A 27955-nucleotide genomic window follows, 5' to 3' on the forward strand; every position below is an offset into this window, starting at 1 on the left:
TGTCCCCAAGCCCCTGGGGTAGGATGAGCTGGGTAGGATGGTGGGTGTCCATGTCAGTCAAGTAAAGGCAAAGATATCTTGTGACTGGGGTTGAGAAGAACTGAAAAAAAGGCAACCTAAGGTCTACAGGAAATGGGGGCCCGTGAGGGGACTGTGGAGAGGAGAATAGAGGGTTCGTGTACTGCAGGGTGGAGAGGAGCCACTGCAGAGTTGTCAGGTCAGAGGTCCTGAGCCAAGCTGTCGGTGCTATGGAGCTTTTAACTGTGAGTAAGAGGGGGCTAAAGTGAGAAGACACGGGGCACAGACGACCCTTTCTTAAGAGGTCAGAGACAGAGGCTGAAGTCCTCTGAGACTTTGGAGAGAGAATGGATGTTAGGCCTGGGTGATGTAATCGGATGATGAGAGAGGGCTGATTGGTGTGGATTTGGTTTATTGCTTGTACAGTGTTAATTGGGTTCACAAAAATTGCATAGGAATCACATGTCTGCATGTAAGACACTGAGGGTCCCTGCTTCCAGTTGGCTTTGATTGGTAAATAAAGTGGCCAGTGGCTGGGCAGGGAGACAGAGGCAGGATTTTAGGATTCCCAGGCAAGGGCATGAGATGAGGAAGAAGGAGCCATGCCGGGGAAGGAGAAGGTCCAGGACAGAGAGACAGCGAGACTGCCAGCATGTAAGTCAGAGATCACAGCCCAGGAGGGCTGCAGCCTCGGTCCGGGGAGGCCAGGATGGAACATAGATTTTAGTAATAATTCAGGAATATCAGAGGGGAGAGTGTGCTAGCAACATGGAGGAGTGAAGTGGTCCAGCCATTGAGCAGTTTAAGGCATATTGAATAGAAGGTGCTGTGTATGTCTTTTACTCCTGAATCCAGAACATCAAAGCAGGTAGCTGCTGCTGCTGCTGCTGCTGCTGCTGCTGCTGCTGCTGCTGCTGCTGCTGCCACTGCTGCCACCACTGCCACCGCCACCAGGGAGATTAGAGCAGATTAATCAACTACAGCAACAACCGATGTTTGGCTACAAAGGGGTTTTAGGTGTCCCATACTCAGGGCCCCACTTGGGAGGCTGATAAAGGGAAAAGTATGTCTGATTATACGATTTGGAGGAGGAAGAGGGAGGCAGTGGCTGGCAAGTCTGGGGTCAGTGGGTGGGGGAGGGAAGTAAAATCAAGGCTCCCACTCTGGTAAGGAGGTTTCTTCTCAGCACGGTGATGGGGCAGGTTGGTACCACTAGGAAAGAGTGCATAAGGGAAAACCCTTAAAGATACAGCTAAGTGGTGGGGGTTGTGAGGCTACTCTGACAGAAGAGGAACAAGAAAGAAATGGGTCCCCAGAATTCTGTCAGGACCGAGTAGGTGGTCCCAATGTCCAGGAGGAGATGTGTTGCCCAGATACTATGATGACCTACCTGACGCTCCCTGCCGGAGATGCAGAAGTTAGGCAAGAGAAGTCTTGGACCCCCTCAGTCATACATGGCCAGACCTAGGAGGTTGGCTGGAGGACAATTTGGGCTTGATGATCTCATGCTGTAAAGGGACATGACCCCATTATGTCCCTTGATGTCACCTTGAATATGGCTGAAGTGGTTTATGAAGGTTTGGGCAAGCCTAGCAAGGCACAGTGACCTTCCTGACTACATGTGGGATATGGAGTCGGAGGTCCTCAGGTCTTGAATGGCAGGGGAAACCTGAACAGCTGCTATGGCTGGGGAGTCTGGGCGGTTGCTGTAGCCAGGGAGGCTAGGCGGCTGCTGAAAGGCCTCAGCTAGCACCAGGTGTTTTGTTTGGGCCTTTCTCATCTCTCCCATAGTACACCTTAAAGACTAAAACTTCTGCCTGTGGAGTCAGGGGTCCCTTGTGTAGGCGTCTAAGTCTGGCCTTAATATTGGGAAACTGAGGCCCCGGTCACTGAGCCGCCGCCGAGGACTCAGCTGCCTCCCCCTCGAGCCCCCTCGCTTCCCGACGCTCCGTCCCCCCCCCCCCCCCCGCCCGCCTTCTCCCGCAGCCGCCTTCCGCAGGCCGTTTCCACTGAGGAAAAGGAATCGTATCGTATGTCCGCTATCCAGAACCTCCACTCTTTCGACCCCTTTGCTGATGCAAGTAAGGGTGATGGCCTGCTTCCTACTGGCACTGAGGATTATATCCATATAAGAATTCAACAGAGAAACGGCAGGAAGACCCTTACCACTGTCCAAGGGATCGCTGATGATTACGATAAAAAGAAACTAGTGAAGGCGTTTAAGAAGAAATTTGCCTGCAATGGTACTGTAATTGAGCATGCAGAATACGGAGAAGTACTTCAGCTACAGGGTGACCAGCGCAAGAACATATGCCAGTTCCTGATAGAGACTGGACTGGCTGAGGACGATCAGCTGAAGGCTCATGGGTTTTAAGTGCTTGTGGCTCTCTGAAGCTTAAGCGAGGATTTCCTTGCAATGAGTAGAATTTCCCTTCTGTCCCTTGTCACAAGTTTAAAAACCTCACAGCTTGTATAATGTAATCATTTGGGGTCCGCTTTTAACTTGGACTAGTGTAACTCCTTCATGCAATAAACTGAAAAGAGCCAAATATATATATATATATATATATATTGGGAAACTGAGGGAAGCAGAGCTGCTCTAAGGGCAGGCTTACGGAGACAGGCTAGGAAGCAAGTTACCTGGACTTCATCTTCTGTACTATCTCTAGCCTGGGTCCAGCCTCATCTGCACTCCTCAGGGACAAGGTTGTTGGTGAGAATCACAGAAACACCGTGGAAAGAAAGGTTTTCTGTTTGAGAATGTTTGCTTAATGAGTAGCAGACACATCCTAACCAAGCCATCCACCGGCAACTGCCGGCAAAGGGAGAACCATGGCTGGGTTAGGCCAAGTAGGGAGAGGGAAAGGGGGTCCCATGGTGGAGCAGGGGGAGCAGCAGGAGCACTAAGGGCTGCTGGTGGGCGACACTGGGCACCAGGAGGGTTGATCTGGGAGAGAGAAAGGGAGACCAAAGAGGCCAGAGAGGGAGAGAAGGGACGGTGTGTTGAGGCTGACGGGGTGTGTGTGTGGGAGGGATTGTTAATACGATCAAAATGGTGGAGTCATCTGCTTTGGACTGCATCGCTGGGAAGAGTTTTTCCCCATTAGTCGGCTTATACCATATCTTTTTTTATTTGTTTGTTTTTTGTTTTTTGTTTATTTCAAGATAGGATTTCTCGGGCTGGTGAGATGGCTCAGTGGGTTAGAGCACCCGACTGCTCTTCTGAAGGTCCAGAGTTCAAATCCCAGCAACCACATGGTGGCTCACAACCATCCGTAACGAGATCTGACTCCCTCTTCTGGAGTGTCTGAAGACAGCTACAGTGTACTTACATATAATAAATAAATAAATCTTTAAAAAAAAAAAAGATAGGATTTCTCTGTATAGCCATGGCTGTCCTGGAACTCACTCTGTAGACCAGGCTGGCTTCGAACTCAGAAATTCACCTGCCTCTGCCTCCCGAGTGCTGGGATTAAAGGCGTGCCCGGTGTACCATACATGCCCGTGCCCCGTGTCCAAGCTGCAGTCTGACCTACTTCTTGGCTTTCTCCTCCTCCTGCTAGGTTTGGCTCCCACTTTGCAGCAAACTTACAGATCTATCAACAGTAACTTAAAAGACAGGACATTTACACAGCGTACTGTGGGGAGACCAGACAAAACAAAACAGGGCTTGGAGCACAGAAAAGAGAAAGCTTGAATTTAGGGAACAGGGAATCTCTTTCCATTTCTCCAACTGCTCACAGTATTTATAAAGATTCAATATTGGGATCTAGGGTCCATTAGGCAGCCATTTGAACTGATAATCTAAGGGACGTTGAGGTCAAATTTGATTGCAAAGGGGAGCGTGTTTAGTACCCTTCAAGTCAGGGGCTAGGCTAGGGGCTGGAGGTTTTCTAAGAGGCATCCCAAAGAAGTATGATAGGGTATAGACGACATCATTCCCATGGATGGGGGAGGGGTAGAAAATGTCACTGCAGCCTATAACTAAGGGCATCTCCAGGACTCGAGGAGGACCAAAGGAAGACACAAGCCATTCAATGAATCATAACCACATCTTAATGAAAATCAAGGACTTAGCCTGTCAAAGCACAAGGAGGGACTCAGAGCTTGGTACCAGGGCTTTCATGGGGACCAGAAGGTGAGGACAAAAACCAAGCTCTGGGAGGCGGGGAGACTCAGTCATAGGAAAAGGTCTGGGACAGGGTTTTGAAAGCTGTGAGAGGGGTTCGCGAGATGGCTCAGTGGGTAAGAGCACCGACTGCTCTTCAGAAGCTCCTGAGTTCAAATCCCAGCAACCACATGGTGGCTCACAAATGAAGGCTCACAACCATCTGTCCAGCTACAGTGTACTCATATACATAAAATAAATAAGCAAATATTTAAAAAAAAGAAGAAAAGAAAGAAAACCATGGGAGTTTAGAGGAGCTATGGAATTCATGGAGGCCAGAAGGTAAGGAAGATCCAAAGAGAGGGCAGGAGAGGGGTTCAGTATCCCAGTTGGACCTAAGAAGGATGGGGGAGTGGGGCTCAGTTAAGATGGCCAGTTGGGAGTGCCTCCACCTAAAGAGGGAACTTACCAAATTACTGCTGATGGGTGGGCTGCTAAACCATTGATGAGCTGAAAGATAAGCCTGTTGTGGGTGGACTGGATAAGAAGGATCGGGTCCTATTGCAGCTTAGACCCCGAGGGGAAGTGCAGGCACCAGGAGAGCCTCTCTGAGTTATAGTATCAAAATAAGTGTTACAACTCTGCTCCAGGGTTGGAAGATTTCCTCGCAGCAAGTGTTACAGCTCTGAAGGGAAAGGTAGCCTGGTAGTTGGGAGCCTAGGGATGCCACAAAGTCATACTGCTCAACAAACACAAGTCACACTGCACAACTAACCTCACACAAGAGATTTATTGGGAAAACCACAGGAGAATGGCTGCCTCTGCTCAGGTGAGAAGCAGCTGACAACTAAGCAGTAGGCAGGCTGATAGAGGGTTTCTTGGGGACAGAGTCTTCCAGGCTGGAGGTTTCCAGGGTAGGGATTGGTGGGATTTTTGAGCTCAGAGATTGGTGGGATTTCAAGCTTTTGAGCTTTTTACCCTATAATCTGGTTTCAAACCCATAAAAATCCACCTGCCTCTGCCACCTTAGTGCTGGGATTAAAAGCTAGAATCACCTTAGCCTTGAAAATTCTTTAACTAAAGATAATCCCCCAGATTGGTCCCTGCCCATCCTCAATTATGCTCTCACAGACAAACTGGGCTGCCCACGACTGCTTCCTTTCCTTTGAATGGATGCATCTCTTAACAGTGAGCAGAAGGGGGCTGGAGAGATGGCTCAGCAGTTAAAAGCACCAACTGCTCTTTCAGAGGTCCTGAGTTCAATTCCCAGCAACCACATAGTGGCTCACAACCATCTGTAATGAGATCTGATGCCCTCTTCTGGTGTGCATGAAGATAGAGACTATGTACTCATATACATTAAATAAATAAATTTTTAACCAGCACTCGTGAGGCAGAGGCAGGCAGATTTCTGAGTTCAAGGCCAGCCTGGTCTACAAAGTGAATTCCAGGACAGCCAGGGCTATACAGAGAAACCGTCTCGAAAAACCAAAATAAATAAATAAGTAAATAAATAAAAGTTTAAACAAACAAAAACAGTGAGCAGAGACCTCTGGCCACAAGGCCTTTGGGGTAGACAGAAGCCAGAAAAGAGGGTTACCCAGGGGAGCCTGAGAGAGCTAGACTCTTATCAGGGCTTGGGCTGCAAGGGGCCTATGGGTTCCAGTGAGTATCTTCAGTCTGGGAAGATCTGAAGAGGTGGCTCAGCAGCATGGGTGCAGGACCCAGGGTTCCCCTGCCTGTTTCTGTCCCCTAACACCTGGGATCATGAAGGGTGGGACATTGCTGGGACTGTCTGGAGCTACCCAGTGTGGGGGTCACAGTGGGCCACAGCTAGAGGTTTGTGGTCTTAAAGGAGAGTCGGTGATAGCCTCACATCTGACAGTGAAGAGAACTCTTTCTCAGACAACTGTCCCCTCTGACACCGCCCTCAGGACCTTTGTCTAGGGAACCCAGCACACTCTCTCTACTCCTGTGTAGAAGAACCTGGCCTGGGGAAGATATGCTCCCCAGAGACTGGTCCCTGGCCCCGGGCCATAGAGACTCCTCCAAAGAAGGGCTTGGCCTGAGTCCCAGTCTGAGGCAACAAGTTAAAGCAAGGCTGGGAAGCAGGGGCGAGTCTCCCTGAGTGTCTTCCCATGTGGAGGGATGGGGTATGTTTTACTCCTGGACCTGAAACATGAGGCAGAGGCCCACAGGCATCCAGAGAACTTTGCCATCAGAGCCCCCAAGGGGCTGTCCTCCTGAAGGGGTCTCTTCCCCCACCCTCTCATGTGTGGGGGAGATCAATATTAGGGCTGCTCCCACACACACAGTCTGGCCACCCCCCCCCCCAGGCATAGATGGTGTCAACCCTGCTCTGTTCTGTCACTGTGGTAAAACACCTGACAATGTAAAGGAAGGAAGAGTCGACCATCCCATCAAACAGCAGAGTGGTAGGTGCTGGTGACAGGCTAGTCCAGGGACCCACATGTGACTCCGGCTACTGTGCTGGGTCTTTCTGTGTCAGTTGGACTTAAGCTAGAGTCCTCAGAGAGGAGGGAGCCTCAACTGAGAGAATGCCTCTAGAAGACTGGGCTGCAGCCAGGGCTGTAGTGATGGATGGGGGAGGATCCAGATGGGTGGGGTCACTCCTGGGCTGGTGGTCCTAGGTTCTGTGAGAAAGAGCAAGCCAGTAAGCTGTACTCTTTCATGAACTCAGAATCGGCTCCTGCCTACAGGTTCCTGCCCTGTATGAGTTCCTTCCCTATTTCCCTCAGTGCTGGGTTTACAGACTGTTTCATCTGCTCTGCAGGATCTCGTGTGGGAATTCTCATTCTCTCTCCCTCTTTCCCCATCTCCCCCACATCCTTCCTCTCTCCCCCCTCTTCCTGTCCTTCTCCCAAGTCCAGAGGACAGCATATAGGGCCAGCCATATAGGGGCTGCACCCAGCAGGAGGCCAGAGGAGGAAGGAACAACCTTGGTTGAGATGGGAGGGTGTTCCCTTGACCGAAGCCGTGGAGCTGGGCATTGAGGGATGCGTAGGAGTTCTCTAAGTAACAGCGGAAGGAAAGCATGCTCCAGGCAGGGCACCTCAAAGAGCATGGTGACCGTGGAGGAAAGGGGTGGACAAAGAGCACTTGGAGGTGAACTAACAGCTGTGCGTCAGAACGGCTGTTGGGGCAGAATGGGGGGAAAGGTGTTGTGGTGGACCAAGAGCCACCTGGACGTCTTCATCCAGGCTGATACAGATCTATTGGGGTCGGATCAGCATAGGGTCAGATGGGTGTGAGCGCAGGCAAGTTGGAAAGCCTCTAGCTTGTGGGTAGTTTAAAGCCACTGGACCAATGGAGGCCTGAGGGAGAGAGTGAGGAGGGAAAGCCCAACCAGCCTGGAGTCCCTGGCCACTGGGCCACACACTGCCTGGGGAAGGGGCTGGGAACTCTGGCTAAGCTGACGGGGTTCAGGAAACATGGGCACAAGCCTGGTGCAGCCTTTCTAGTCAGGGACTGGGACCTCAGTCATGTATGTAAATCAACCAAGTCTCTACCAATGCCCGCGGGATCTGTCCAGGACAGTGGAGTGGACCAGCAGGGACCAGGCACCCTCCCTTCGTGCCTGTCTTGGGCCTTGGATCCAGTAACGTCTCCTGCCTTCTTCAGTGCAAGCCAGAAGGATCACGCCCATGGCCGGCTGATGTCAGCGAGGGCCATCCAGAAGCTATCAGCAAAGAAGATATCCCACAAAATCATGGTGACTGCTGCATACATGTGGTGTGGCGGGAGATGCAGGGGGTAGGCAAAGGAGCTCTGGCCAAAGGCAGAGTGGCCCGTGGGGTGAGACCTGGGCCTGAACCCCTTAAGAATAAGCCACATGCCAGTCTTTCTTGCCCTTCACTCAGCCTTCAGGAGCCTCTGATGTGTTCTGGAAGAGCAAACCTGAACAGGCAATCCAAACGTGACCCCCAATCCTCCTGCTCCTTCCTCTGGGTTAGGGGCCACTTTGGGGTTTTTTGGTTTTGCTTTTTGTTTTTTGAGACAGTTTTTCTACATTGTCTGGGCTGGCCTAGAACTCACTATGTAGAGCAATCTGGCCTCTAACTCATAGGGATCTGCCTGCCTCTGGATTAATATTAAAGGTATGGGCTACTGTGCTTGGCTCCCTCCATTCTTCTACAAGCTTGGGTCTCTCTGGACAGCTGCCACAGGCCTCAGTCCCAGCCTACGGCATGCTGAGTTCTTCCCCAATGTCCACTCCCCGCCCCCCTACATGCTGTCACTCAGTCCAGGAGCCCCCTACAACACATGTGCTGACCTCAAAACTTTACAGAGCCTCCCTCAGGCACTGATCACATATGCTGTCACTCAGATCGCCCCCCCCCCCCCATCACTTTGCTCTGGCTCTGCCTTGCATCTTTCACACTACACTCTTGTGGCTGTCCAGGCCCACCTACATGTGCTGTCACTCATCTCTGATCCCGCCCATGACTCTGCCCCCCATGCAGTCACTCAGCCCTAGCCCTGCCCAGACCCCGCCCTGGCCCCGCCCCACCACACACGTGCAGTCCCTTGGCCTGCTCCCCAAGCACTTGCGCTGTCACTCAGCCCAATGCTCTCAGCGTGGGGGTAGAAGAAGCACCACCGCCCGTTCCACCGGCCGCCCAGTCGGCCACTTGTCCTCGGCTCTTCCGCCACTGCCTCAATGGGTTCTGCTCTGCTCCTCGCCCTCGGGCTGCTTGCCCAGGTAAGCTTGTAAGCCCTGTGGCATCCCTTCCTCTAGCTTTGGGATAGCTTTCCTGGGACCACTGGCCTGGAGTGTCTTTGGGGGAACCTGAGAGCTGCGGCCTGCAGTGTCCAGGGTGGGCCGCACTCTCTGAAGCATTGTAGGAAGGGGTGTCCTGTGTTTAGGGGCTTCCAGAGGGAGGGCGACTGACCTGCACATCAGTGAGCAAAATGGTTCAGGACTGGAAGCATCTCTGAGGCACGGGAACAGCCATTGGGCTGTCCCTTCAGTCTGGAAGCATATCACAGGTGCTCCCTGGAGCCTCCCAGAGCCTAAGGGTGGCCAGTCTTGAGAGGTCTTTCTATTCCAGAGCACGAGGCAGAGAGAAGGGGCAGAAAGCCACAGTGTCTGTAACACTTATGCCCCTGGTTGGTCTTGGTGGTGCCTGAGTCTCTACCCAGTGGTCCTAGAGGAGCTGCAACGCTTCCCTACAGGACCTAAGAATCCAGAGAAAATAACTCCAGGCCAGAGTAGCCCAACACACTCTCAGTTCACACTGCCTTTGACCTGACCGGGCCAGCGGCTGTGCCTGGATCCGCCTGGAGATGGAGTGATCTGTGGTCCCCAGATCAGTCAGTCTCTGGTACCCTGTCTTCTTAACATGGCACAAAGAAGGATGGGTAAAGCCCAGGTCCCCAGTTTTTCCTGCTGTTGGCAGTCCTCAGACTGGCTGCTGAATGGTCCTGGACTGGCCAGAACGGGAATGTGGATTCTGTGGTCCCTGCCAGGGTCCCTTTCCACAGAGATGTGCACTGAGGCTGTGGCCAGCCTCTGCGCCCAGAGGCAACAGGTGGCGAGCACAAAGAATTGCTGTGTGTGGAGAGAGGTCAACCAGCATTGCATGGGTGTGTGGTGGGGGGTCCGTCCCTTCCGGGAACACACTTCAGGACTTCCTTGGTTCCCTCAAATTCCCACAAAGCCTTGCAACTCTACTCAAGTTTCAGTTCTCGGCAGCTGACAGGAGCCTGGCCAGAGAGCCCCCCTTGCAGCTGGCCCTGGGTCATCAGCCCTACACTTCCAACCAGCAACACCCCAGCTTTGGGGGCCCACATTCCCTTACCTGGGCACATCTGCTAGGCTAGTTAAGACCCAACACAGAACCCCAGTCTTGTGCATAACGCCCTGACCCATCAGAGCCCCCTCCATACCCTGGGCTGGGATTTGCTCCCCACTGGCTACAGTAACAGCACCCCCAAGGCTGGAGGGTGGGTAGTGTTGGGTAGCATTCTTCTCCCCCTCCATCACCAAGCCCCCCCTCTCTGTTGCACTAGGGCAACTGCCCCCCCCCCAGGCATCTGGAGGCCCCGGCAGTCAGGTGGGGGCAAGGACCCGCCCCGCCCCGAGGCCTGGCCTCCTGCACTTACTTCACAGCAGCACTCAAATTAGCTCCAGTGCCTGGGGAACTTTTCCTACCTCCCCCAAATGTGCCCCCCCCCCAGCTTTAGTGCTTCTGTAGGCTTTTGTCCACACACCAGGTCCTGGGGCTGCTGCCGTCTGGTCATTCTTGCTTCCTTACTGGGCTTTTCCCTGGCTACCCTGGCCCAGCTGCTCTGTCTTGGGCTCCTCTGTTTGGGGTTGGAAGTGGGCTGTGCACGGATTCAGATTCGCAGCTCACTCCATGGCCTCCCTATCCTGGCTCCCTCTGGAATCTGAGCTTCCAGAACTCCATGGCAGCACCAGGGGGTGTATTGCGTTCAAAACTGGTCCCCGCCAGGCCTCAAATTTTAGCTGCTCAGGAAGCTGAAGCAGGAAGATCACAAGTTCACGGCCAGCCTGGGCAATTTACTGATACCTCACCTCAAAAGAAAACTAAAAGCTGCCAAGGCTGTAGCCAGTAGAACACTTGCTAAGCACGCTTGAGATCTGGGGTTCTAATCCCAGTATCATCCACACATTAGTACTAGCACTCATAAAGATGACCCCCTCAGCCCCTGCACTTGGGGTTCAGTCTCTCTAATTGCTACTCCTGAGCTGGGTTGCGGTGCATCACGGATAGTCCAGAGAGATGCCTGCCCACCTCACCTCTGTCTAGGAACCAATGAAGCCGTGTGGAGTCTGCAGGAAAGATGGGTCTCAGCAGTACTTTGGGGGACTAGTCACTGACACTGAGAGAGAGCCTCATCTCTAGCAGGTCCAGCCAGCAGCCTGTAGTGACTCAGGCTGGAGGCAGGCTGCTCACAGTCCTGAGCACTGTGCCCAGCCTGTGCTGGCAGGCAGGCAGGCAGGCAGGACCAATCTGATCGGCAGGGACAGCTGCCTGTCTGCCCCCTCCCCATTCTCCTCTGATGACTGCAGCAGCTGGACAGGGTGGTCCCACAGTGGGAATGTGGGGCCACCTAGGCCAGGCCAACAGCTGGGCTCATTCCTGGCATGCTGGCTGTCCAGGAATGAGGTGGCCATGGATTCCAGCCTGTGGGAGCTGTGCAGGCCTGAGAAGCCTGTGGGAAGTCAATGCAGGGGGGCTTCCTGCCCTCCACCCCAAAGGCCATTAGCTCTGTTAAGATGGAACACACACCTTGCTCTCGTGGCTAGGGCACTTGTGTCTTCCCAGTCAGTCCCATCTCCCTGTCACCAGAACCTCTGCCCAGGATCAGTGCAGGGGCGTGCACCAGTGCTAGACAGCTCTCTCCTTGGCCCCTGGCAATGGCTAATGCTATTCCATTGGTAGTGTTGGTAAAGCCTCTTGCCTGGCCCAAGCACATACTACATGCATAGCAGGATTCTAGTCACCCCACAACTCCTTGGAGTTGGGAGGGGATCAGGAAAGACCCCAGAGGGAATTGGCCGAACAATGTCCCCAGATGTCTCTAGGACTTTCCAACTTGTGTCTGGGTTGGTCCTTGGCCAAGAGCAGGCCAGGGATGAGGTGGGGCACATTGGGTATCTACTGAAGGAAGAAAGTCTGTAACTATTTCCTATCTGGTTTGGTATGGGGGTCAGAGGAGTGGATCGTGTAGGAATACCTGCCACAAAGTCACCTTCCAGGTGCCTCTGTCCTTGTCCTCTGTTCTGAATGTGGGAAGCCTGTGAGCCAGCTGTGGCCATGTGGCTTTGTCCTAAACACCAGATGTCCTAGCTTCCCAAGGAGGCCCCTAGCCTTGCCCCCTGCCTGCCACGTCTTCTGGAAAGTGGGTAGGGTGAGAGAACATGGGATGGGCTACACAAATGCTTCCCATGAGCCGGAAGCTGGCTGTGGCCTGCCCATTGGGCACCCACTCATTCCCCTGCAGCCTCTGATCTAGGCACGAGGCCCTGCCAAGACATTGTGGTTCTGTGACCTCGTGAACTTGGGCTGTGGACAGCCGAGGGACCCAAGGTTCCCAGGCCCTGCCTTGACCACACCCGGTGAGTGCCAAGGCCGTGGGCACTGGCTGGGGCAGCTGATGGAGGCCACAGGACTGGGGGGGAGGGAGGAAGTTCTTCCCAGGCCACGGGGGCTTCAAAGAGCCTGGGAATCCCATTCTCAACAGGTCTCCCCAAGGCAGGGCAGACACTACAGATGACATCAGCCTGGCATGCCTTCTGGTGCCAACTCTGCCTGTGTGGCTTTGGGCAAATGGCTCAGCCTCTTTAGACCTGTCTCGGAGCTATGAGAAAGGCGCCTTCTCTCAGGCTTTGGTGTCATGAAGAGCCTCAGATCCCAACCCACACACTATCCTGAGGGGAGGAAGATAGAGCCAGACTTCCCCCAAAGCAGCGGCTCAGGCACATCTCAGGGTCTGCCACCGAGCTCAGGCAAAAAGCCCCTGTGTCCATGGAGGCTGTGGCCCAGGTTCCCCATGCCAGGCAGGCAGGTGTGTGCCTGGTAGGGACACTGCCCTGACCTAAAAGTGGCTCTGCATGCTGGCCTTGGCAGGTTCTGAGGCCAAGGTGCCATCTGTGAGGACAGAGCTGGACAGAGACAGGAGGACTCTGGCCCCTCCACGCTCACCCTCCTGTCTTGAACAGGGTCCTCTGCTCTCTGGATTCCAGGACTAAGTGGGTGACAGGACTTTACTGCAGCTGGCCTCCACTGCCTTGAGGGGCTGAGGAGTAGGTGGCTGGGGTCCCCACTGGTGGGATGGGCTCCCACCCATCAAACAAGGGGCTCCCAGTGTGGTGCCTTAGTTGGGCTGGGAAACAGGACAAGAGAGCAGAAGTGGAGCCAAAACCTTTGATCTCAAAGCAGGCTAGATGCAGGTGCACACAGGACTGGTACCTTCCTGAGTCTTGGCCATCCATGTGTGCTGCAGGAAGGGACGTGGAGAGGCTGAAATCTAAGCCTGGCTGCCTGGCTGGCTATTGCTCCTTGCTGCCCTTAGAGCATCCCCCAACCCAATCAGCCATTGTATTTCCCTCCTGTGACCCCCAGCCTCCACAGAGGCTCCATAGATCAGATCCAGGGGCCTGCATAGCCAGCAGGCAAGTTGTCCACTCTGCATGGAACAAGCACATAGAGCCGTGGGAGCCGCTGGGCTCTGGGGAGGAGGTGTGGTGCCCATCTGGCCCAGTCCCACCAGTCTCCTTGGGTATAAGTGCCATTCACATAACCTCCTTATAATTTTAAAACTGGATTTATTTTTACGTGATTTGCCTGGTGTGTGTATAAGCATATGTACCACATACATGCTGTACTGGAGGAAGCCAGAAGGATGTGTCAGAGATCCCCCGGGGCCTGAAGTTACATATAGATGACTGTTAGCCACCATGTGGATTCTGGGAACCAAACCCTGCTCCTCTATAAGAGCGGTAATTGCTTTTAAACATTGAGCCATCACTCCAACCTCCATGTGGCCTGCTTTCTGGTCCCTGCCAGGGCCTCTCAGTTCTCTCGCTTGGGGTGGAGCCAAGTGGAGTTTCCCTAGGAGTGGACACACAGTGAGCACTAAGCATGAACGCTATGAGGAGATCTCCTTGGAGTTCCTGATCTCATCCGACCTGTCATTCTGAGGGGCGTAGTCGGGGGCGGGCTTCTCTCCGGTAGCCATGGTGATATTGAGGATAGGATGGCATTCTGGCTGCCTGGGATAGATACATGCTGAGGCTGGGGCCGGCACACTCAATGCTGTGCTGGCTGGCGTGTCTGTGTGTGGTGGCTCCGCCCTCCACACTCCTAGCCCTGCTCTGCCCTGAGGGCCACCCAGTGCTCGTCCTTCCACAGGGGCAGCCCAAGGATCTGCCCTTGGAAGGAAAGGAGAGGTGACCTGCCTGTAGAGGGTCCACATGGGGAGTCCAGGCAGCAGTCCAGGCTCGTCTTTAGCTGCATAGTAAGTCTGAGGCCAGCCTGGGCTATGTAAGACATAAACAATCCTCAAAGCAGAGAGACGTCTGGATTGAGGGCTGTTGGGAGTCTGAGCCCTACCCACCCGGCGATCTGCCACTTCTGTACAGCAACCCCTACAGACTGTGACCCTTGGGTCTCAACCTTGCTAAGGCTAGACTGGCATACTGGTACAGCAACGGAAGCTGCTGGCTCTGAGTAGTTACATTAGCTGGAATGAGACAGAAGGGTACGCATGGCCCTGCTCCCTGTCCTCTGAGACTGCAACTATGGACGGGACAGATTCAGAGAATTACATCTAGAAAGCACCTCTCCGCAGGACAGAACCTTGAAGGAGGCACGTACCAGCCAACAAGACAGATCAGCAGGTAGGGCTCAGCAGGTAGGGGAATTTGCTATTAAAGACCCAAGTGCTTTTCCAGAACCTGCATAGTGGAAGGAGCGAACTGACTCCTGTAAGCTGCCCTCTGACCTCCACACATGTGCTGTAGCATGTCTCTCCACCCCCAAGATAAACAAATGTAAACAAAAGGCATGTGAACAGCCCTGAGACAGAGGCTGAAATCTCCCAAGCGCTGCCCTTGGCTCAAGAAGGCCAGGCTAGCAAGGATTCTGAAGGGTCAGCCCCTCTGCTTGCCCTGGACCCTCCTGTGGGCCTCGGGGAATGCAGTCAGGGATGGCTACAAATGCTGAGAGCATCTCCGAGCCTAGCAGTCCCCATGTGCTAGAGCCTTCTGCAGCCAGCACTTGCACACATGCTGCCGGGCGGTACCCTGCCCAGCCTTGGCCTGAAAGCCTCCCAGCATCCTAGACACATGAGGATGCCCTAGGTTTTGTTCCTAGCCAACACGTGCTATGGAGGATGTGGTCAGAATGTGACCAACATCCCCACATATGGCAGCCTCTGCCAGGGTGTGCTTTGTGATGAGGAGTCATTCGGGAATGAAGACAAGGGGATGCAAGGGCGTCCCCAGCATCCTCAGAACACCGGGTCTCATCATCCCTCCAAATCAAGGGATGGAATAAGGAACAATTGGAGGACAGGTCACTCAGTTAAGTCCAATCAGAAATGGGATGAAAACCGTGTGAGAAGGTTGGCGATGCCTTTGGGGAACTGCTATGCATTCTGCCATGTACTTGATTGGCCTTAGTCAATCCCTCTGAGGGGTGGGGTTATCTGTGAGTGTACACAGGTAATGGCAGTGGGTTTGGGGAGAATGGGTGTCAGTAGAGCTCCCTCTGAGCTTAGGGACTTGGCTTCATCTCCTGTCTGCAGACACACATCAGATCCCTACAGCAGACATTGTTTATTGGGTGGTTGGAGGCAGTGTGAGGGTCTACCCTTTTCCTGGGGTCCCTTTTCTCCAGGGCACTGAGTCTTTTAAATTACATCTATTTACCGTGGCAGGAAATATCATGTTGAGGTCAGAGTACAAGTTACAGGAGTCAATTATCTATCTACCATCTGGCTTCCAGAGATCAAACTCAGGTTATCCAACTTGGAAGCGAGCATCTTTGTCCTCTGAGCCAACTCTGGTTCAACATGTTAGAGGTCACTGCCAAGCTCCTGGGTATGATGAGGTAGAATGGGTTTCCAGAACTGAGATTCAGTTATGAAAATCACGTGGCGTATTGGATAGACCATTCCTTTCCCCCAGCCAGCCTCTCAGTTGAGCCCTGTCACACCCTGTGCCCTGGAGCATCTCTGTCCATGGCTTCTGTAGGGCATGTCCTCCCTGGTCCCGTCCCATGCTCTAGTCCTTGTCACAGACCAGGCTGGCCAGCAAAGGAGACCACAGACACTAAGTCCCACTGTGCAAATCAGCTTCGGTGAAGCCCCTTGGTGCCCTGATTGCCCAGGGCTCTGGATGCTTGGGTATTCCTTCTGCAATGCAATATTAAGAAGTCGCATGGGATATCCGGAGCATGGCCCCTCTCTGTTCACACAGCCAACTGTAGCAGAGAAGCCACCAACTCTTGGGCTCCCTAACCTGGTTTCTGGAAGTGTTTAAAATCAAGCCCCAGGCCTGGTGGCAGAGGGAGGTTTCTGACCAGGTGTCTGCTGTGTGCATGGCTACCCCAGGAGGCTAGGGTGTGTGTGTCAGGTAGACCTAGATGCTTAGGGGCAGGGTCCCTCCCTTCCCTAGTCTATTCTAATAAAAGCAGGCACTGTTACCATTAACTTGTGACATTCAAGCTGTGAGGGTGAAGAGGGACACATGTTACCTCCCGCTCTAACTCAGTGGCCCCGTCTCCGACTGAGTCCCTGGCCCCACCAGCTGCTGTCTTTCCTCTTGGGCCCTCACTCCCAGGAAGCAAGAGTTACCCTCTTTCCTGGGCCTCGTTGGCATCTGACCTCTCAGGGACCCCAGGAAAAGTGCAGACCCTCATACTGCCTCCAACCACCCAATAAACAATGTCTGCTGTAGGGATCTGATGACCCTGTGGACACAGCCTGTATTCTGGCGTCTAGACAAGGAGAAGAGACAGTCATGGACTATCCATATGGGGACTTTAAGAGCTAAGCTCCCCAGGATGTGTCTGCCAAGGCCCACACAGCCTGCACCCTGCAGAGTGACTCCCCAGGTGGTATAGAGCCCGAGCACAGTCCCAAGAATGATGTCATCCTGGTGTTCTTGTGCCCTGTGTGATGACATTCTATTTGTGTTTTAGAGCCTTGGCCTGTCCTGGGCAGTCCCTGAGCCCAAACCCAGCACCCTGTACCCCTGGCGCCGGGCATCAGCCCCAGGCCGTGTGCGGAGAGCCTGGGTCATCCCACCCATTAGTGTGTCTGAGAACCACAAACGCCTCCCCTACCCACTTGTGCAGGTAAGAGACGGGGGATGGGTGGTCCCCATAGGGTCCCTCATTTCTTTGTTAAGTAAGTTTTAAAAAATTTTTAAACCCACCATGATCAAGATTTTTTTAAAGATTTATTTATTTTAAATATATGAGTAAACTGTAGCTGTCTTCAGACACACACCAGAAGAGGACATCAGACCTTATTACAGATGGTTGTGAGCCACCATGTGGTCGCTGGGAATTGAACTCAAGACTTCTGAAAGAGCAGTCAGTGCTCTTAACCGCCGAGCCATCTCTCCAGTCCAGTTTCAACATTTCTTAAAGATCCTCTTGGATATAGGGAAGCCCCACCTGCTGACAGGAGCTAGTTGTATAGCCTAGGAAGGACTTTCTCACTTTGTGGGATAAAAGCGAGGTTCCCATAGCCCTGAGCCACAAGCGCCTAGCTACTGCGGTGAACATGCCCCCATGCTACATGTCCCGTCCCCCCAAGACACACACTTCATCAGCAGTACAGACAGACCTGTGACGGCTCAGCCCTCTTCATCCTCAGAATACAGCTGGTTGCCAGGTCTCAGGATGCCCTGCAGCTGGGCTACAGTTTAGGGGAGCAACTTGTTAGGCTTCAGAGCTTTGGACCTCTGTTGGGGTGAAACACGAAGGTATTGGGGTGCTCTCTGGCCCTCATTTGCTCTCTGGCCCTCACCGAGCCCCCTCCCTCCCCCACAGATCAAGTCTGACAAACAGCAGCTAGGCAGTGTCATCTACAGCATCCAGGGTCCCGGAGTGGATGAGGAGCCCCGAAATGTCTTCTCCATCGACAAGTTCACCGGGAGGGTGTACCTCAATGCCACGCTGGACCGCGAGAAGACGGACCGCTTCAGGGTAGGGCCTGTGGGAAGCCAAACTGCTCAGCTTCTGTTCCCCACGTGAAGGGCTCCAGGCCGGGTGCTTCTGAAGCAAGATCTTGTCCTCCTAAGACCCACATCAGAGGATTAAGTGTTTGGGCTCCTGTTACCACACCACACGCCTTGAGGCCGCGAATAGGTGGTCTTTTGGAGAGCAGAGCATCACTGTAACTGGTGAGCTGACATGACAGCCAATCCTTGGATCCAGGTTCTGTTGGATGGATAGGTGTGTCATAAAGAATTCCCAGATAGTGGTACTGCCCTCTGCAGGGAATGAACTCTGCGGAGTGATTAGCCTCCGCTACCATTACAATGCTGGGATTCAGGAGGAGCTGTGAGAGTCACAAAGTGTGCACAAGGCCAAGAGTCAAGCCTGGAACTTCCTTTATCTGCCAGGCTGGCATGTAGTGTACTTACCTAGTGTTTGAAGGCCCTGGTTTCCATCCCCAGCATAGCTAGCCAATGAATTATAACTAGAGCTTTGAATAGTATTACAGACCTATGATACTTAGGAGGCTCAGGAGGGTCATGAGTTTGAAGCCAGCCTCAACTACATAGCAGAAGCCTCAACTACATACCCCAAGGATAAAGCCAAACAAAGCCTGTAGAAGCCTTATATAGCCAGGACCCTGTGGACTGCATCCTAGCCGGCCTGAGACAGGATAGCTTTCTATTTCCCTTTTTCCAAGGGCCAAGATTTCTTTTATATCCTTGAGAGATTCTTCCAAATTTAAGAGGCTGTTAGAGTATTCTTCCAGAGGAACCCATTGAATGATTTTAAAAAAAGATTTATTTATTATTATATCTAAGTACACTGTAGCTGTCTGCAGATGCACCAGACAAGGGTGTCAGATCTCATTACAGATGGTTGCTGGGATTTGAACTCAGGACCTTCGGAAGAGCAGTCAGTGCTCTTAACCACGGAGCCATCTCTCCAGCCCCGATTTTTTCTTTTTTTTAATGTGACTTGCAATGTCTTGCTGTGTGTCTCTGGCTGGGCTTGAGTTGGCTGTGTTCCTGTCTCTGCCTCCCAAGTGCTTGGCTGTGCCATTCTCTGAAAAGGAGCAGGTTTAGAACATTGTAATCTCACGTGAAACCCTGTTCCAAAAAGTAAAACTAATTAAGCCAGGCATGGTACAGGCAGATCAATGCGAGTTCAAGGCTAACCTGGTCTACATAGCGAGTTCCAGGACACCACAGCTCACAGAGAGACCCTGTCTAAAAATATCGTTTTAAATTAAAAAATAAGCCGGGCAGTGGTGGCACACACCTTTAATCCCAGCTCTTGGGAGGAAGAGGCAGGTGGATCTCTGAGTTTGAGGCCAGCTTGGTTTACAGAGTGAGTTCCAGGACAGCCAGGGCTACACAGAGAAACCCTGTCTCGAGAAAAATAAATAAATAAATAAATAAGTAAAATAAATGAATTTGATAGGAGCCAAAACCATAGAGAAAAGGAGATAAACCTTAGTAAGAGCATAATTTCATCCACACAAGGATGCAGTGAGCATCCTGGCAGCCATGGCAAGAGAGGAAAGTTGGAGCCCATGTGCTAGGAGAAAGCAGGCTCTATTCAGAAAAAGGGTGCATGCCCGCAGCACACATTCCATCCCGTGTGCTCCTCACCTGCGCTCAGCCCTTGCTCTTCCTTCTTCGTGGCTTTAGGAGCCACAGAACCATTGCTTACCTTCTGTTTGTTCAGCTAAGGGCCTTTGCCTTGGACTTGGGTGGCTCTACCCTGGAGGACCCCACGGACCTGGAGATCGTTGTGGTGGATCAAAATGACAACCGGCCAGCCTTCCTACAGGATGTGTTCAGAGGCCGCATCCTGGAGGGTGCCATCCCAGGTGAGGTGGGAGCGCAGCCCCATCCAAAGGGTGGGGCTTCGGAAGGTCCAAATCCCAGAATTCCCTACAAAGGACTAGAGATACAGCCTTCCCCCTCCCCCCACCAGTGCGCAGGCTTGACATGACAGGATCCTCCGTAGTGCGGCAGAATTGACAATCCAAAGGCCATCCGAAAGGTGGGGTGTAAGAAAGCCATCTCTTACACTTCTCATGTCAGTGTTAATTTGATCTGCACTGAAAGGCTTCCGGGTAGCTGTGTTCCAGTTGTGCCTTTTTTGTTTCATGGTGGTGAACTTTGCGTAATATGAACTTAGCATTTCTGGGAACCCTTCTGTTCTAGTTAGTGAGTCCATGGGCCATGAGCTTTCTCTAGCGTAGTTTTTATGCCACAAAGAAGACTCCACAGCCTGGGGCAGTGCCTCCTCTGGCTGCTGCTTCAGGTACAGTCTGGTCTCAGTCTACCTAGCCTGTTGTGGTGGCGCATACCCGTGAGCCTGGCACCTGGGAAGTGGAGACTGATTTAGTTACCTAACCAATCTGAGGCTAGCCTTGACTACTTGAGACTCTGGTACCTCTTCAAAATCACAAGCAATCCTGTCCTTCCGCAGGCAAGCAGGTTGGGCGGGGCTAGGCAGGCAGGCTGGGCGGGGCCGGGCAGGGCCGGGCAGGGCACTGTGTCCAGCCACCCTCCCTTCCTTACTGCCTGTACCCAGTGCGTTCAAACCTGGCCTAGGCAAGAGCTTCACGAACAGAGTCTTGATTGTCGGCCACTCGGGCGCATTTTATTTCAGCTCATTTATTTATGTACGTTTACCTACCATCTTTACTATGTCCTGACTTCAGACTTACAGAAAAGTCTAAAACAATTCCCACGTGCTCACTGCAGGGAACTGATAATCAGTTTAACCTTTTCCTGTCTTTTCAGTCCGCTTAGACTGAATCTAAGGTCTTAGACATGATGCTGGACGTTGTCTGTCAGCATGGTCTGACAACTCTCTGCAATTACCAAAGTCTGGGAATCGGTGTGCATGCTGCCCGGGTACAGCGACTACTGATCTTATCCAGCTTTAACTTCCATAACAATGAGTTTGTACGGACAGAGAATAGCTGGGTCAGGTGTTCCAGTCCCACTTCTTTCCTTCCTTCTCTTTAACCAGGTTCTTTTCTTTCTAGCCCATCTCTCCTTGTGTGCCTCCAACCTCACCAGGCCCCTATAGTCCTTGGTCACTACAGTCCCATGGAGCGGCCTGCCTGCCCCAGGGCTGCCCACCTATAGCAGGGAGGGATTGATGTGTGGGTGGATATGTGCAGAATGGGGCTGTGTTGACCTCAGTTCCACCATAGTCATGGTCCTTAGGTGTTTCCGTCTCTTTCTGCAGAGATCCTACACCAGCTGGGTTGGCTCAGCACGGCAATCCCACGGTGGTTGACCACATTTCTCTCTGTCATCCCCAGGCACCTTCGTCACCAGGGCTGAGGCCACAGATGCCGACGACCCAGAGACAGACAATGCAGCCCTCAGGTTCTCCATCCTGGAGCAGGGCAGCCCTGAGTTCTTCAGCATCGACGAGCACACGGGAGAGATCCGCACGGTGCAAGTGGGGCTGGACCGTGAGGTGAGGCAGCCCCATGGACCACTGAGGGCCTGGGGGCCAGTTCTCCACATTGGGTCTCCTCACGCCTCAGGGCTCCTCGCAGGTGGGGTGGGGCCTTCCCACCTCGCAGCCTACACGCACTGTGGTTCTTATTCTCACCCTGGTCCTTCCTTGCTGGTGCAATAACACCACCACCACCCGGACCCCAGCCAGTTGCTTATGCCTGGGAGATGCCTCCGAAGCTCTCCTGTGCAGCTGCACCTGGGTATTCTTATCCCTGCCACCAAGGTAGCACCATCAGCCAGGAATCTGCTTCCCACTGCCGCTAATGTCTGACATTTCCAGGACCTCAACTGACCTCTTGCTCACTCACTGCCTGGGACAGGGGCAGACCCCATGCCTGTAGGTGGCTTTGCTGTCATCCTAAAATGGTTGTCACTAGGCACCGCATCTTCTTAGACATGTCATATTGTCCCCAGGTGGTGGCTGTGTATAATCTGACCTTGCAAGTGGCAGACATGTCGGGAGACGGACTCACTGCCACAGCCTCGGCCATCATCTCCATAGATGACATCAACGACAATGCCCCCGAGTTCACCAAGGATGAGGTACCACTTCTGCCTGCCCCCATCAGCTTAGAGCGCTACCTTCCTTTTGTTGGCTCTGAGAGGGGACTCTGTGAGGGTGGGTGGTTTCATGGCATAGAGGAGGGTAGTGCATGGGCAGGGAGCATGACACAGGGACGTGTGAGGTCCCTTAGAGAAGAGCAGCTCCAGGGTCCTCAGCCCAGAGTAAGTCTCCTGGGCCCCTGCTGTGTGAGGAGAATAGTCAGTCCAATATCCAGGAGCAGCTCCAGCAGGTGGGATCCATGGCTCTGGAAACCAGTGAAATATGCTGTAGTGAGCAATGGTGTTAAGCCAGAAGCAGGGAAGGTATCCCGAGTCCCAGGGGCAGGCATGCTAAGGTGCCAACTGGTGAGTCACGGGCTGGGATCTCCCAGTTCTTTATGGAGGCTGCAGAGGCTGTCAGTGGAGTGGACGTGGGACGGCTCGAGGTGGAAGACAAGGACCTGCCTGGTTCCCCCAACTGGGTGGCCAGGTTCACCATCCTTGAAGGTGATCCTGATGGGCAGTTCAAGATCTACACAGACCCTAAGACCAATGAAGGTGTGCTGTCCGTGGTCAAGGTGAGCCCTGTCCCTGTCATGTGTGTTCCCTCAGCTAGAATCCATCACAGGTGTCTCCCTGTGGCAGCTGCAACTTGAGCTGCCCTGGGTTCCTTCCAGGTAGGGCTGTGCTAGGCGACCTCCTGGGGTAAGGGCACGGGATGGACTGGGTGCTGACTACAGGTATCTGGCCAAACTGGGAAGCAGGAAGCACCCTCAGATTGCCATTGCTACAGCCTTCTCCCTTCTTATTAGGGTGGTCCAAATTTTAATTAAAACTGTACCAGCGTGATCCTCACTCTTACCAGAGGAACAGCTGCCACACACACACACTCATATACACACACATGCACACACACACACACACACACACTCATATACACACACATGCACACACACACACACACACACACTCATACACATATATACACACACTCATACACATACACACTCATACACATATATATGCACACTCATACACACACTCATATACACACACATGCACACACACACACACACATACACTCATACACATATATACACACTCATACACATATACATACACACTCATACACATATACATACACGCACACTCATACAGACACACTCATATACATATACACACACTCATATACATACACACATATACACAAATACACATACACATACACACACATACGTACACTCATACACACATACATACACTCACACATACACACACATACATACATTCATACACACGCTCACACACGACAACAACATATGTAGACTTAGATGCATTTGGATGTTGGCACATTTGAAGATTTATTGCAAGAATCTGATCAGACAAGTTGAAGTAGGCTGGGACTCTCAAGGGAAAATTTTTTGCTACTCTCAAAACCTGCCTGGTGGATGATCACCATGAGCCAGATGGCATCAACTGGCACATCCACCACCCAGCTGCGTACAAAGCCTGTAGCTGTTGAGTAACACAGGCACCTACCACACCACACTCAACAAACCCACCGGAGCAACAGGAACTCACCTGTTACTATTTGAGCCTTGCATAGTTCTTACAGGTCAAGGTTTAAATGTGGGGGGAGGAAAGCTGGGCTCTCTGGACAGACCTGGGCAAAGGCTCTTAACACCTGGCATTTCAGCTGCCTCTGTCATTCCCCTGCAGCCCCTGGACTATGAGAGCCGTGAGCAGTATGAGCTCAGAGTGTCTGTACAAAACGAGGCCCCGCTGCAGGCAGCTGCCCCTCGGGCTCGGCGGGGCCAGACCAGGGTCAGCGTGTGGGTTCAGGACACCAACGAAGCTCCAGTGTTTCCAGAGAACCCACTGAGGACGAGCATAGCTGAAGGAGCCCCCCCAGGCACCTCTGTGGCCACCTTCTCTGCCAGAGACCCTGACACAGAACAGCTGCAGAGAATCAGGTGGGCTGCCCTGGGGTCTGAGGGTTTAGGAGGTGGGATCAGCGGCTCCACGACTGCTGAGGGTGCCTCTAGAATCTGAGGGTGCAAGAGAAAGGCCATTGGTGTACATCCCTCAGGGTACTATGTGTGTATGTGGGGTGACCATACCCCACAGGACAGGACTGGGCTCCCACAAGGGCACATAGTCCAAGACAGTTCTTAGGTAGCCTCTGATTATTGATCTGGGCAGCAGCATGATCAATATTATGGGCACATTATTGATCATGTGCAGTTGGGTTAATAACCAGCTTGGGGTGGTGGTAGCTGGCAAGATGGCTCAGTGGTTAAGGCGCTTACCACCAAGCTTGCCCACCTAAGGTCATTTCCTGGAACGCACCTGGTCAGAGGAGAGACTCAATTCCTCCATGCCCTTTGCTCTCTTGTATGTCATGGTGCTCACACATGTGCACACACATGTGCACACACATGCAAATAAATAAGTTTTAAAAATGTTGAAATATAAAATGGAAATAATTAAAAAAAAAACGTTAGTTGGGGCTGGGGGTCCTCAAAGGCTGAATGCTGGCCAACCCCAGGTCACATATGGGTATGTGATAGTAATATGTGTTTGCATATATGCTATGGGACCCCATGTCTAGGCATCTTGGGTGAGCCTTATCCCTCTCCTCCCCTCCCCACCAATAGCTACTCCAAAGACTACGACCCAGAAGACTGGCTGCAAGTGGACGGGGCCACAGGCAGGATCCAGACCCAGCGAGTGCTGAGCCCTGCTTCACCCTTTTTGAAGGACGGCTGGTACAGAGCCATCATCCTAGCCCTGGACAATGGTGAGGGGAAGTGGGTGTTGTCTTTGTCCCATAGCCCGCTGCTCCCTTAAGTGGACAACTGACAGGGTAGCTTGTGGGTGGGGCTCGAACTTATTCGCTCTCCCTTCTTCCAGCCATTCCTCCTAGCACAGCCACAGGCACCCTGTCCATCGAGATCCTAGAAGTCAACGACCATGCCCCTGCACTGGCTCTTCCTCCATCTGGCAGCCTGTGCAGTGAACCAGACCAGGGCCCTGGCCTCCTCTTGGGTGCCACGGATGAGGACCTGCCCCCACACGGGGCCCCTTTCCACTTCCAGCTGAACCCCAGAGTACCAGATCTGGGCCGGAACTGGAGCGTCAGCCAGATTAACGGTGCGCTCCCCCCACGCCCTCCCCCACTCTCTCAGCTCCGCAACCCTGAGACCCAAGAGACAGGCCGATACAATGTATCGCCATGACTACATTCTCCGCCCCCGCCCCCCCCCTCCCTTGCCCGGGCTGGGATTCGTTTCCACAGTATCCAATGGGTAGATGGGGAAACTGATACCCAGTGACTCAGGTACTCTCTGGGCGGAAGCGGGGTTAACCTGGAGCTTCAGCTGACCACGCTGCGCCTTCTACAGTGAGCCATGCACGCTTGCGGCTCCGACATCAGGTCTCCGAGGGCCTGCATCGCCTGAGCCTGCTACTCCAGGACTCTGGGGAGCCACCCCAGCAGCGAGAGCAAACGCTGAACGTCACCGTGTGTCGCTGTGGGTCGGATGGCACTTGCCTGCCCGGGGCTGCCGCGCTTCGAGGAGGAGGTGTAGGCGTCAGCTTGGGGGCACTGGTCATTGTGCTGGCCAGCACCGTGGTCTTACTAGGTGAGTGAAGGTCCTTGGCCCCACCCTTTGTTCTGGGTCCCTTCCCCACCCTGCGTCCTTTAAGCGCCCACACTCCAGCCAGTCTCTCGTGCCTCCAGTTCTCATCCTGCTTGCCGCGCTCCGCACACGGTTCCGGGGGCATTCCCGGGGCAAGAGTCTGTTGCATGGCCTACAAGAGGACCTTCGGGACAACATCCTTAACTATGATGAGCAAGGAGGCGGGGAGGAGGACCAGGTAAGGAGAGGAGTGGTGGCTTAGACACACGGAACCCTGGAAAGGGGTCCCAGAATGTCCAGCAGCCTCCTAGAAGATCCTCTGGCAACCAGGAGGTCCCTTCTCTGACCTTAGCTGTTTACTATGCACACAGGATGCGTACGACATAAACCAGCTGCGCCACCCAGTGGAGCCGAGGGCCACAAGTCGCTCTTTGGGCAGGCCACCCCTGCGCAGGGATGCCCCCTTCAGCTATGTGCCACAGCCACATCGAGTGCTTCCCACCAGCCCATCTGACATTGCCAACTTCATCAGTGATGTAGGTGCCCTGTGGGGGAGGGGTGATCGCAGAATGGGGCAATGCATGCTTGTATGTATACATGCACATATGCACAAACACACAAATGTCCAGACCCTGCTTCCAGTCCCCATGCTACAGGGTGTCAGGGGGTGAGCTCACCAGCAGGACCCTGGCTGAGCTTTAGGAAAACCTCAGAGGGCAAGTGAGCAGGTTGACCACCCACTTTTCAAACCCTGTGGGTAGGAGCCGAACATTAGCAGCTATGTGGCCAGAGAAGGCCAGCCAGCACTGGCCTTAATAGTTCTGTTTCGTGTCCCTCTGGAAATCGTACCCATGCATGGTTCCTGACCTCCTTCTGTTTACTATGATGAGGTAGGACAGGACTTGCCTTGATGTCATCTGAAGAAAGCATCAGTTTGAACATCGCATGAGCGACTACTGTCTACACAAAAGATGATCAGAATGAGGGGGTGGAACGGGGATGGCTAAGTCTGAGTCTGGCCATGTGGGGAACCCCCTATTGACTGCCTGCCCACACAGCCCAGAGAAACGGGGCTCCCAGCAAACTGGGGGGCCTCCTTGGGGATGTTAATTCTAGTGCAGGGACTGGTCACGAGATAACTGGGGTGCCAGTGGAGATCCTGCCTCTGGAGGGGGCCAGATGGTTCTGGAAAGGTGCCTGAGAGACTGGGCGTGGGCGGGAGGAAGAGCTGCTATGACAGGAGACAGCTTCTCCTCACCCTGAGGGGAAGGGCCGGAGGGAACAGAACCTTCTCTGCCAGCCCGTTCTGCACAGGGGCGTGTTCTGCAGGCCCACCTTTTTTGTTTGTTTGGTTTTTCGAGACAGGGTTTCTCTGTGTAGCCCTGGCTGTCCTGGAACTCACTCTGTAGACCAGGCTGGCCTCGAACTCAGAAATCCACCTGCCTCTGACTCCCAAGAGCTGGGATTAAAGGCGTGTGCCACCACTGCATGCCCATCTTAAAAGAGACAGGGCTGTCCCTGCCTGTAGCTGAGCACCAGAGGGCACCCTGCTTGCCTGCCTGAGTGGTCCTGAGGTCTGTGGGGGCTTTTCCACAGGGCTTGGAGGCTGCGGACAGCGACCCCAGCGTGCCTCCCTACGACACAGCTCTCATCTATGACTACGAGGGAGATGGCTCTGTGGCAGGGACGCTGAGCTCCATTCTGTCCAGCCTGGGAGATGAAGACCAGGACTATGACTACCTCCGGGACTGGGGACCCCGCTTTGCTCGGCTGGCGGACATGTATGGACATCAGTGAGAGCCAGGGCCAAGGGCAGATGTGCTGTGTGGATACGCCCACTTGGCCCAACTAAGGGGCTCTCTCTTGGGATGTGCACCCAGAAATCCTATGAGGGTCAACAGCATGGCCCATCCTTGGCTCCATGGCAGATAAACTCAAGGAGGTCATCTCTGTGAGGTCCAAGAGAGGACTGAGTCAGGAGTGGTGGGAGAATCTGGAGCATGGACTAGGCAGCTAGAGGGAGCACTGTCCTGGCAGAGTGCAGAAGCCACCCTTAGTCGCCCTGCTAGGGCTCATCCCATCTTTGATTCCCAGTTGTGACTCTTGCCTCTGTATGAAAAGCAGGCGTCTAAAGAGTGGATTTCAATTAAAAGCATACTATTTGGTGGATCACAGGTGCCCAGTGCCACTCTCACCACAGAGGGTGTAGTGGCCCCTGTCCCAGGCCTAGCCTTGGGAGGGACCTCAGGGCCCTCTGCTCAGCACAGTTGGTGGGAGTGAGAGGCAGGCACAGGACTGGTGAGGTCAGAATGTGCATATGTGTTACATGTATGGGAGGAGAGGTATGAATGAGGCCCCCCTAAGCCCCAGGTCTAGACAGAGGCCTAAGGTCTACCTTTGTCCTCATCT

The 27955-nt window shown here is 53.4% G+C and overlaps 1 protein-coding gene and 1 pseudogene across 1 annotated transcript; both read left to right on the forward strand.

The window, feature by feature from the left end:
- Window positions 1898-2565, forward strand: Gm16378 (predicted gene 16378; annotated as a pseudogene).
- Cdh15 (cadherin 15) lies at window positions 8694-27717 on the forward strand. Its single transcript, NM_007662.2, has 14 exons — window positions 8694-8849; window positions 16822-16977; window positions 17680-17835; window positions 19558-19702; window positions 21158-21318; window positions 21777-21905; window positions 22298-22483; window positions 23625-23878; window positions 24563-24705; window positions 24819-25058; window positions 25310-25549; window positions 25648-25784; window positions 25918-26082; window positions 27143-27717. The coding sequence occupies exons 1-14, from the start codon at window positions 8808-8810 to the stop codon at window positions 27341-27343; spliced, it is 2355 nt and encodes a 784-aa protein (NP_031688.2). The 5' UTR covers window positions 8694-8807; the 3' UTR covers window positions 27344-27717.
- The last annotated feature ends 238 nt before the right edge of the window (window positions 27718-27955 follow it).

Source organism: Mus musculus, chromosome 8 (assembly GCF_000001635.26).
Source record: "Mus musculus strain C57BL/6J chromosome 8, GRCm38.p6 C57BL/6J".
NCBI lineage: Eukaryota > Metazoa > Chordata > Mammalia > Rodentia > Muridae > Mus > Mus musculus.